The sequence below is a fragment of the Garra rufa genome, chromosome 10, assembly GCF_049309525.1.
Source record: "Garra rufa chromosome 10, GarRuf1.0, whole genome shotgun sequence".
Taxonomy (NCBI): domain Eukaryota; kingdom Metazoa; phylum Chordata; class Actinopteri; order Cypriniformes; family Cyprinidae; genus Garra; species Garra rufa.
Window position 1 is genome coordinate 5,789,833 of NC_133370.1, and position 11,425 is coordinate 5,801,257.

The 11,425-nt window shown below is 24.1% G+C and overlaps 1 protein-coding gene across 1 annotated transcript; it reads left to right on the forward strand.

Annotated features, from left to right (window-relative positions):
- Positions 1-2,121: 2,121 nt before the first annotated feature.
- On the forward strand, positions 2,122-11,023 carry LOC141344716 (twisted gastrulation protein homolog 1-A). Its single transcript, XM_073849609.1, has 4 exons — positions 2,122-2,332; positions 2,445-2,544; positions 7,908-8,156; positions 10,594-11,023. Exons 2-4 carry the CDS (start codon positions 2,499-2,501, stop codon positions 10,773-10,775), a joined length of 477 nt encoding a protein of 158 aa, XP_073705710.1. The 5' UTR covers positions 2,122-2,332; positions 2,445-2,498; the 3' UTR covers positions 10,776-11,023.
- Positions 11,024-11,425: the final 402 nt, after the last annotated feature.

Sequence of the window (11,425 nt, forward strand, 5' to 3'; positions counted from 1 at the left end):
TGTCATATTTCAGAGTAAAACTAAAAAATATATTGCATAAACAAAAAGAACAATTAAAGCCAATGTTTTCTAGACAAACAGGAAAATAGAATCAAATCTGGAACATTTTTTAATTTTAAAAATTTAATTAATAAAATCATTAAAACTTTTCTTCTGTAATGTGTCATGTTTGCAAGTAATCTGTAAAAAAGAATACACATAAAAGAAAAAATAATAATTAAAAACTGAACAGGAAAATTGATTCAAAGGTTGAACATTTGGATGAAAGATTATGTTAACAATGCTTTGAATAATATTTTTTATAATAACAATAGCATTCACTGAAAAAAGACCAATAAATAACAAAATTCTACTAAAATAATAATAATTTTAGTAATATTTTAAATATTTTGTAAAAAAAAATGCATTTGTGTGTGTGTGTTACATAAAAAGCATTATGGAGACTTTTTAAATAAATAAATCAAAATTAAATTGTAAACTTAAATTTAATTTAAAAATATTGTTAGTTTATAAAATTGGTTTAACTGATATTTAATGCTATTAACTTTTATTTAAATTTTTAATCAATCAAAATTAAGAATTAAAAAAGAAATTAAAAAAGTTTAAATAAATTAAAAATATATTATGTGTTCAATTTATTATAAATAAATTTTCTAAATTTATTATATAAAATATATAGTCGCATAGTGCATAACAAAACACAAACAAATTAATCCCACAAAGTAATCTGCTTTATGTACAGTGGCTGAAAAAAATACATATATATATATATATATATATATAATTGTAATTTTATTTATTAAGTGACTGAAAATGTAATAAATTAATTGTGAGAAATGATATCAGTTGGATGACAATCCAAGTTTTTTTTGCACATGCTATCAGACAGTATAGTTACAGTGAAGCTGTGAAAATCACTTTTATTTAATTGTTTAATCAATCAAAATTAAGTTAGAAAATAAATTTAAATAATATTTTATATTGTATTTTTATTTATTTATTTTTATTTTATATATATTGTATTTAAATTTCATGAAGTTATTTTATTTGAAATACATCTACATTTATATCATTTAAAAGTATAACCAAGAATGTAGTCATTTCATTTAAAAATTACTGTGAAAATAACTTTTATTTAATTTTTAAATAAATCAAAATCAAGTTATAAAATAAATTACAATGATATTCTATATTCTATTTTGTTATAAATACATTTTTCATGAAAATACATTATGTAGTTATTTTATTTAAAACACATCTACATTTATATTATTAATTTTAAAATAATATAAAGTATTTTAAAGATTTGCGTGTGAATATATATATATATATATATATATATATATATATATATATATATATATATATATATATATATATATAATATTTTTCAAAAATATTTTTAATGTTTTATGTTACAATAAAACATTTTCTTTTTTACCCATTGTGTTCTATTGTGTATACTTAACCAAGAATGTACTAGTTTTATTTATTTTATAAATTAATTGTGAGGAATTAGATCAGTTGGAACCAGTTTTTTATTATTTTTTTTTTATTTAGCACATGCTATCAGAGATCATAGTCACAGTGAAGTATCATTTCAGAGCAGGCCAGAATCATCTCTTTTTTTTTTTATGAAACCCGTGTATTGTTTGCAGATATAACAGGAGTTTGTTGAGGTTGTATTCGGACAGGTCGTGCTTCAGTGTCTTGAACTGAAGTAACCTGAGCTTTTATGGCTTTTATGTAGTTTGGCTCGATGATTCTTTTAAGGAATGCATGCAAATCGCACACACAGTTCCCCAAACTAAAGAGCACTGGGCAGGGATGGGGAATTGTCTGGGCTTGTTTCTCTTGGAAGTATCTGGCCCACGTGTGTTTTCAGGTATTGGCTTTTCTGTAGTGGCTTTTTTGTGTTTCTTTTGTAACTCTCTGCGTTTCCTCCCCTGAACTTTCAGTTTTAATGGCACACACACACACTCACACACACATCTGGAAATTGACCTCTTCCTCACAACTGCTGGCAAAACACGAAACGCAGAGAGCCAAATGTGTGTGTCTGTGTTCTGCTGTTTTCTCTGTAATTATAACTCTAAATGTGTCCCAGGTTTCGGTCAGTCTCTTTCCACTCTCCGCTGGGCCGTTTGACGTTTTTTTCCAGCGTGGAACAGTTTGCAGCTCTGTTTCTTTTCAGCCTGGTGTTATTTCTCATGTTTAAATGTTCTTTGTCTCTTTGGGTGGTTTCCTTTTAACTGTTGCAGCTGAAAGATCTTGATGTTTCCTTCAAGACTCATGACTGTCTGTAGCACATGTGTTTGGAGATCATGTTTATGTGAGCTAGACTTCCTCCATGTCATCTTATTTCCCCCCCGTATGTTTGCCTTTCGTAATGTATATTTTCTGTGTGTGTGTGTGTGTGTGTGTGTGTGTGTGTGTGTGTACAGGGTCTGTGTCAGTGCCGGCCGTCGGAGGGAAACTGTTCGTGTTGTAAGGAGTGCATGCTGTGTTTGAGCTCTCTCTGGGAGGAGTGCTGTGACTGTGTCGGTGAGTTTGAAATCAATACATGATTGATACTCCAAATTAATCCCACAAATGGTCCATAAACAATTTTATTTTATTTTATTTTATTTTATTTTATTTTATTTTATTTTATTTTATTTTATTTTATTTTATTTTATTTTATTTTATTAAATTAAATTAAATTAAATTAAATTAAATTAAATTAAATTAAAAATAAATAAATTGAATGAAATAAACTCTCAACTCATATTTAATGTTATTACCCAGGTTTATTATTTTATTTTATTTTATTTTATTTTATTTTATTTTAATTTGGATTATTTGGTTTATCAATGACAAAAAAATTTAAATATAAATTTCTATATGTGTAAATAACATTATGGAGGCATTTTTTAAATAAATAAATCAAAATTAAATTGTAAAATAAACTTAAATTAAATGAATAATACATAAATTGAATAAAATATACTCTCAACTCATATTTAATGCTATTACCCAGGTTTATTATTTTATTTTATTTTATTTTATTTTATTTTATTTTATTTTATTTTATTTTATTTTATTATTTTATTTTATTTTATTTTATTTTATTTTATTTTGGATTATTTGGTTTATCAATGACAAAAAAAAATTAAATATAAATTTCTATATGTGTAAATAACATTATGGAGGCATTTTTTTAAATAAATAAATCAAAATTAAATTGTAAAATAAACTCAAATTAAATGAATAATAAATAAATTGAATAAAATATACTCTCAACTCATATTTAATGCTATTACCCAGGTTTATTATTTTATTTTATTTTTTATTATTTGGTTTATCAATCACAAAAATTTACATTATAAATTTCTGTATGCATAAAATACATTATGGAGCCATTTTTAAAAATAAATAAAACAAAATTATTTGTAAAATAGATTTAAGTTAAATTAAAAATAAATAATTTGAATAAAATATACTCTCAACTCATATTTAATGTTATTACCCAGGTTTATTATTTTATTTTATTTTAATTATTTATTTATTTATTTTTAATTTAATTTAATTTAATTTAATTTTTGATTATATGGTTTATCAATCACAAAAAAAGTTAAATTATAAATTTCTATATGCATAAAATACATTATGGAGGCATTATTTTAAATAAATAAATCAAAATTAAATTGTAAAATAAATTTAAATTAAATTAAAAATAAATAAATTGAATAAAATAAACTCTCAACTCATATTAAATGTTATTACCAAGGTTTATTATTTTATTTTATTTTATTTTATTTTTGGTTATTTGGTTTATCAATCACAAAAAAAAGTTAAATTATAAATTTCTATATGCATAAAATACATTATGAAGGCATTTTTTTAATTAATAAATCAAAATTAAATTGTAAAATAAACTTAAATTAAATTAAAAATAAATAAATTGAATAAAATATACTCTCAACTCATATGTTATTACCCAGGTTTATTATTTTATTTTATTTTATTTTATTTTTTGATTATTTGGTTTATCAATCACAAAAAAAGTTAAAATATAAATTTCTATATGCGTAAATAATATTATGGAGGCATTTTTTTAATTAATAAATCAAAATTAAATTGTAAAATAAACTTAAATTAAATTAAAAATAAATAAATTGAATAAAATAAACTCTCAACTCATATTTAATGTTATTACCCAGGTTTATTATTTTATTTTATTTTATTTTATTTTGGATTATTTGGTTTATCAATCAGAAAAAAGTTATATTATACATTTCTATATGCATAAAATACATTATGGAGGCATTTTTTAAATAAATAAATCAAAATGAAATGGTAAAATAAATTTAAATTAAATTAAAAATAAATAAATAAAATAAAATAAACTCTCAACTCATATTTAATGTTATTACCCAGGTCTTATAAAAATCATTTTTATAAAATTTTTTAATCAATCAAAATTAAGTTCTAAAATAAATAAAAATTGTATTCTTTATTCTATTTTATAATAAATACATATTTCATGAAAATACATTGTACGGTTGTAAATATATTTATTTGATAAAATACATAGTCCCATAGTGCATAACAAAACATAAATAAAAAAAATAATCCCACATCTAGTTTATGTACAATAGCTAAAATTTTATTTTATTTTATTTTATTTAGATTTATTTATTTAAATGTCTCCGTAATGTATTTTATGCATATAGAAATGTGTGATTTAACTTGATAAACCAAATAAAATAAAATATACATTTTAGTTTATATTAGTCAAATAGTTAAATTTAGTTAAATTAAATAAAAGATGCATTATGGAGTTAATATTTTTATTTTACATAAAAATACTTTATGTGGTTATTTTATTCTATTTTAACTGAATCTAAATTTTATTATAAAAAATAATCCCATAGTGCATAACAAGACATAAATAAACAAAATCCGACATCTGGTTTATGTACAATGGCTGAAAAAATAAAAATAAATAAATAAATAAAATAAAATATTATTTTAGTTTAAATAGTTTTGGTTTATAAGTTTTTAGTTTATAGTCTTGCCTCAACTCCTTAATGCTAAGTCTTATAATAATCATTTTTTACAAGTCAATCAAAATTTAATTAAAAAAATAAAAAATAAAATAAAATAAAATATGTATTATGGAAGTATTTTATTATTAATACATATTTCATAAAAATACACTATTTTGTTGTTTTATTCCATTTGAACTAAATCTAAATTTAAATTGTAACATAAATACCATAGTGCACAACAAGACAAACAAATATATCCCACATCTGGTTAAAATAAAATAAAATTAAATTAAATTAAATTAAATTAAAAAATTAAATGAGGGAAACAAAATAAAATAAAGTGATTATTGTAAGAACTTTAGAAGATTATTATGAGTCTATAAACTGAAGATGCTCAGGGTGTGTTAACAGGTTTGGCTCATTCCCAGTCTTTAGAGAGCACTTGTAAATATTAGGACTAGTTTGTAGATGACAGGAGGGCTGGTGTACACTCCTCTGACAGCCCTATAAAGTGTGAAGTGAGCTGATCCAGATACTCTCATCTCTGTGTGTTACGCCTTTAAACACAGACTCCAGAAATACGAAAATGATCAGTTTATAAAGTAGAGAGGTTTGGAAAAGCAAAACATGCTTTAGATGCCACATTTATCTGTTTTCAGTCTCTATATTGGATTGGTATCCTGTTTAAATCATTGCAAACCACACACATCACAACAATGCATGAGCAGTAATAATCCAATCAACAAAGCTACTGATGAAACTTTTAATTGCCAGAAGTTTTAGGACCAGATGGAAAAGGTCTAAGTACCTAAGACAGTCTAAGAATGAACACAATGCATCATGCATCCATGCATCCAAAACAAGGACATAAAAGCATCAGATTGCAGAGGTTGTTCTGTTCCAAACACGCGTTTATTGGTCGAGAGGGAAAGGAGGGATGTGTGTTGTTCCTGAAGGCCAAACCTGCCATGGTTTTGGTAATCAGAAGCAGCTGTGCTGGCAGCGGCTCCGCAGCTAATCTGAAACACAAGGTCTCTGCAGCGTTCTGCTCCTTATTAAAACCCTCATCCATGATCTGATTACCATCTTTAGCAGCAGTTCATCTCACAAAGTGAAGCTGCTGTTGACAGTCGTGTTTTAAAGACTTGAAATATGTCACAATATGTAAAAAAGTAAAGAATAAATATTATAAATAAAAAAGTACACCAAAAATAGAAAAACTGAAAAACTGCTCAAATCGTAATAATCTGTATTCTTTATTTTATTTTATTATTATTTATTTATTTTCTTAACTCTGAAAACAAATTACTTAATTTTTTTTATTTATTATTGTCTTTGCTCAGATCTTAATAATCGAATCTAATAAAACTTAATTTTTTTTTTTTTTATTTTAGGCTTTTTCTGTAAACATAAACATAAAATTAAAATAATAACATAAAACATAAAATTATTTTATTTATTTTATCTTATTTTAGGCTTTTTTCTTAAATCAAATTTTTTTTTTTAAATTGTCTTTGCTCAGATCTTAATAATCTAATCTAATAAAACAGAAATAAATTTGATTTTATTTTAGGCTTTTTCTGTAAATCTAAAAACTGATTTATTTTAATTTATTATTTTCTTTGCTCAAATCTTTATAGTCTAATCTAATAAAACAGAAAATTATTTTAGTTTAGTTTAGTTTAGGCTTTTTTCTCAAATCTGAAAACAGACTATTTTTTAATTTTATTATATTTGCTCAAATCTTAATAATCTAATCTAATAAAACAGAAATAAATTTTATTTTATTTTATTTTAGGACTTTTCTGTAAATCTAAAAACTGATTTATTTTAATTTATTATTTTCTTTGCTCAAATCTTAATAGTCTAATCTAATAAAACAGAAAATTATTTTATTTTATTTTTATTTTATTGTATTTTATTTTATTTTAGTCTTTTTTCTCCAATCTGAAAACAGATTATTTTATTATTATTATTATTATTGTCTGCTCAAATCTTAATAATGTAATATAATAAAACAGAAAATTATTTTATTTTAATTTTTATTTTAGGCGTTTTCCTCAAATCTTAACTCCTTAAATCTTTATTGTCTTTGATAAAATCTTAATAATCTAATCTAATAAAACAGAAAATTATTTAATTTAATTAATTGTATTAATTGTATTGTAATAAAACAGAAATGTATTTTTTATTTTATTTTATTTTATTTTATTGTATTTTATTTTATTTTATGCTTTTTCCTCACATCTTAATTCCTCAAATATTTATTGTCTTTGCTCACATCTAAATCTTGTTTTATTTCACGTCTTATTTTACTTTAGGCTGTTCCCTCGTATCTTAATTTATCAAATCTAAATTGTTTTTGCTCAGATTTTAATAATCTAATCTAATAAGTATTTGATTTGATTTTAGGCTTTTTCCTTACATCTTAATAACCCTTATAATTTAAATTAAAAAAACTAATATTTTGTGAGAAAAACAAATGATTATTCAACCTCCTTTGTTCAGAGTTAATCAGTGACATTTTTGTTTTCTTTTTTTCACATACATTTAATATTTAAATATTTACATTAATATTACAATATGTACATTTAAATATGATGCAAAAACATTATTCATTAAATCATATAAATTTTAAATGTAAACAGTTACATTTAAATATAAAAAAGTATGAAATTATACACAGTTTAATATAAATATAACATATTGTAAGCATTTACATTTAAATATAACAAATGTATGAAATTATGAATTCTTGAGTTGTGGTTGCATTTGCTTGTAAAGTTCGTCATTGATTTTTGTTTTGTTTTTTTAGAGTCTTTCCATCATTATGTGTGTACCATGGTGAAGTTCCTCTTTTTTTCTGTCTCATAGGAATGTGTAACCCCAGAAATTACAACGACAGTCCTGCCACCTCCAAGAGCACCGTAGAGGAGCTGTACCGACCAATCCCGTCGCTCTTCCGCGCGCTGACTGAAGGCGACGCCCCCATTAACATGATGGTGGTGTCCTTCCCCGTCGCTGAGGAACTCTCCCACCACGAGAACCTTGTGTCTTTTCTGGAGACGCTCGACAGCCAGAGCCACAACATCTCACTGCCCAGCAGAAGCAGCGTCCATGATGGTGCGTACCGCCAGAGAAATATGTAGGACAACATATGTGACCCTGGACCACAAAACCAGTCATAAGGTTAAATTTTACAAAACTGAGATGTATACATCATATGAAAGCTCAGTAAATAAGCTTTCTATTGATGCATGGTTTGTTAGGATATGACAATATTTGGCCGAGATACAACCATTTGAAAATCTGGAATCTGAGGGTGCAAAAAATCAAAATACTGAGAAAATCACCTTTAAAGTTGTCCAAATTAAGTTCTTAGCAATGCATATTACTAATCAAAAATTACCTTTTGATAGGTTTACAGTAGGAATTTTACAAAAAATCTTCATGGAACATGATCTTTACTTAATTTCCTAATGATTTTTGACATAAAAGAAAAATCAATAATTTTGACCCATACAATGTATTTTTGGCTATTGCTACAAATATACCCCAGCGACTTAAGACTGGTTTTGTGGTCCAGGGTCACATATTAAAACACAGTTTTTCTCTTGTTTCTGAATACCGAAGATGATTAGACATTAATAAACTGGATGCTGTTTTATACTGTCAAGCTCCAAAAAGGGCGTAAAAGCAACTTAAAAAGAATCTGTACAACTCTTGCAGTATATTTTTGTAATTTTGTATGAAAAATTATTATTCAACCTACCTTCACTGTATGGAAAAAAATAAGCTTAGTTAATTAAATATTTGTTATTTAATAGAAGTCGACTATTTCAGTGGCTAGTTTTTTTATTTACTACTCGAAATGTAAATTACAAATTTAAATATTTTTAATAAAATAATATAAATAAACATTTAAATACAAAAAGGGAAATTATGTGTCACAATACTTACTCAAAATTCACTTGAAGTAAATTAAAATACCTCTTAATGTATAAACTTACCATAAGCTACAAAAATGCACAATTTTTCAGCAAAATATTCCAGCTTTTGTTTTTCCATGGAATGAAAAAGTAGGTTGAATAATGTTTTGTTTGCTACACAGAATATTTTATTTATGCAGTTTACCATAAACGCAGGTTTTTTATTCTATAAATTAAATGAATTCTGATTTTAAATAATGTAAATTAAATATAAGTGATTATTATTAGACTTCATTATTACAATCTGAGCTAAAACTATAAATAAAAACAATTAAAATAAAATAAAATGCTTTTCCCCCCGTGCATTTATTTTTTATTATTTACAAAAATACAACATTTGTATATATTTATTCGTTTTTGTTTTTGTTTATTTATGTTTATTTTTCAGGTGAACAATTACTACAAAATGTTACATTTATTTACAATATATAAATTTAAAAATATATATTTTTTTGTAAATAATTATTGTAAATATTTTTATAATAATAATAATAATAATTATTATTATTATTATTATTATTAATAATAATAATAATTAAATAAAATAAATATACATTTACATGTAAATATAAGCAGTTTCAATATCATATCAAAATATTTACTCAGAGTTCACAAAAAAATTTAAATGCAAACATTTTACATCATTTATAGTCTTAGCTCAAATCCTCATAATAAATTCTGACAAGAATCACCTATATTTTATTTCTATTTTTCTATTTTTTTAATAATTTAAAATAAAATTTAATTACAGAATAAAAAACCCAGATAAAGATTAAAATGATTGTAAACTGCATACATTTATTAATTTAGGAACTTAAATTAATTTGTAGAATAAAAAACATGTAATGCTTAACAATAAACTACAAAAACAATGAATATTGATAATATGTTGAAATATTTACTCAGAGTTTACTTAAAAAATTTAAATGCAAAAGAAATAAATAATTTGCAGAATTTTAAAAATTTTATTTCATTGTTTTGTCTTTAATTTATAGTCTTAGCTCAAATCCTAAAAATAAATTCTGATAACAATAACCTGTTTTAATTTAATTTAATTTAATTTAACTTAAAATATCTTAAAATTTAATTCAATTACAGAATAAAACCCACATAAAATGATTGTGAACTGCATAAATTTAAAAGTAAAAAATAAATTAAATGCAAAAGGAAAATTCATTTTATTTTTATTTTATTGTCTTTCCTTTATAGTTTTAGTTCAGTTTTAGTTTAATTTGTTTAATTAAAAATCAGAATTAAATTAATTTATAGGATGAAAACATGTAATGCTTAAACGTATGGTAAACTGCATAAATAAATAAATATTCTGTGTAGCAAACAAAACATTATTCAACCTACTTTCATTCTATGGAAAAACAAAAGAATATTTTGCCAAAGATTTAGTTTGCTGTACTTCTCTTCTCTTCTCTTCTCTTCTCTTCTCTTCTCTTCTCTTCTCTTCTCTTCTCTTCTCTTCTCTTCTCTTCTCTTCTCTTCTCTTCTCTTCTCTTCTGTTTCTGGTTGACACGTGCTCTTGTGTGATCTCTTCCTCCGGCTTTGGTCTCATTCCTCAGATGCCTTGTGTACGGTGGTCTACTTTGATGACTGCGTGTCCATCCGTCAGTGTAAGCAGTACTGCGAGTCGATGGGAGGATCAAAGTACCGCTGGTTTCATAACGCCTGCTGCGAGTGCATCGGACCCGAATGCCTGGACTACGGCAGTAAAGCCGTCAAATGCACGAACTGCCTAATCTGAGAAGCCAAACACGGACTGAACGCACTTCAGCTGCTGTTTTATTGTATAAAACACTTCTGGCCATTTCTGTTCTTGTTTACAAATCTTGTTTCTTATTTTGGTCTTTTGGAAAGGGTTTTTTGTAAGTTATCAAAATTGTTTGTGAATTATTACAGCAGCATGTAGAGGTCATTTCTCAAATCATATTCCATCTGTATATAGTTCTCGTTTCATATATATCTGGTTTGACTATTAAAAACTAAAGTGAACGATTGTGTTTTTTGTTGTTGTTTTTTTTTTTCAAATGAATTCACTGAAGTTTAAAAAAAAAATCTGTATTTGAATACAGTTACATACAATATGAATGCTATTTTATTCAATAACCAAAGTTTACATTAAAATATACCAAAATATAAATAATAGAATGTTCATTTTGTTTCATAGAACATTTTTAAAATGTTACCTGTTTCGGAATGTTCATGAAACATTTAAAAGTAACATTCCTTAAATGTTGGAAAATTATCAAATAGAATGTTGGAGCATTTAAAAAATTGACATTTAAAATAGAAAAAAAAAATTGTATTTGAATACAGTTACATACAATATGAATGCTATTTTATTCAATAACCAAAGTTAACATTAAAATATACCTAAATATAAATAATAGAATG

What these genes read in the sequence shown, in the direction of transcription:
- LOC141344716 (XM_073849609.1), top strand. Translation starts at nt 2,499, where the DNA reads ATGCTGTGTTTGAGCTCTCTCTGGGAGGAGTGCTGTGACTGTGTCG. An exon ending in GGAGTGCTGTGACTGTGTCG is followed by an intron (nt 2,545 to 7,907) that starts GTGAGTTTGAAA and finishes TCTGTCTCATAG; the next exon opens with GAATGTGTAACCCCAGAAAT. An exon ending in CAGAAGCAGCGTCCATGATG is followed by an intron (nt 8,157 to 10,593) that starts GTGCGTACCGCC and finishes CTCATTCCTCAG; the next exon opens with ATGCCTTGTGTACGGTGGTC.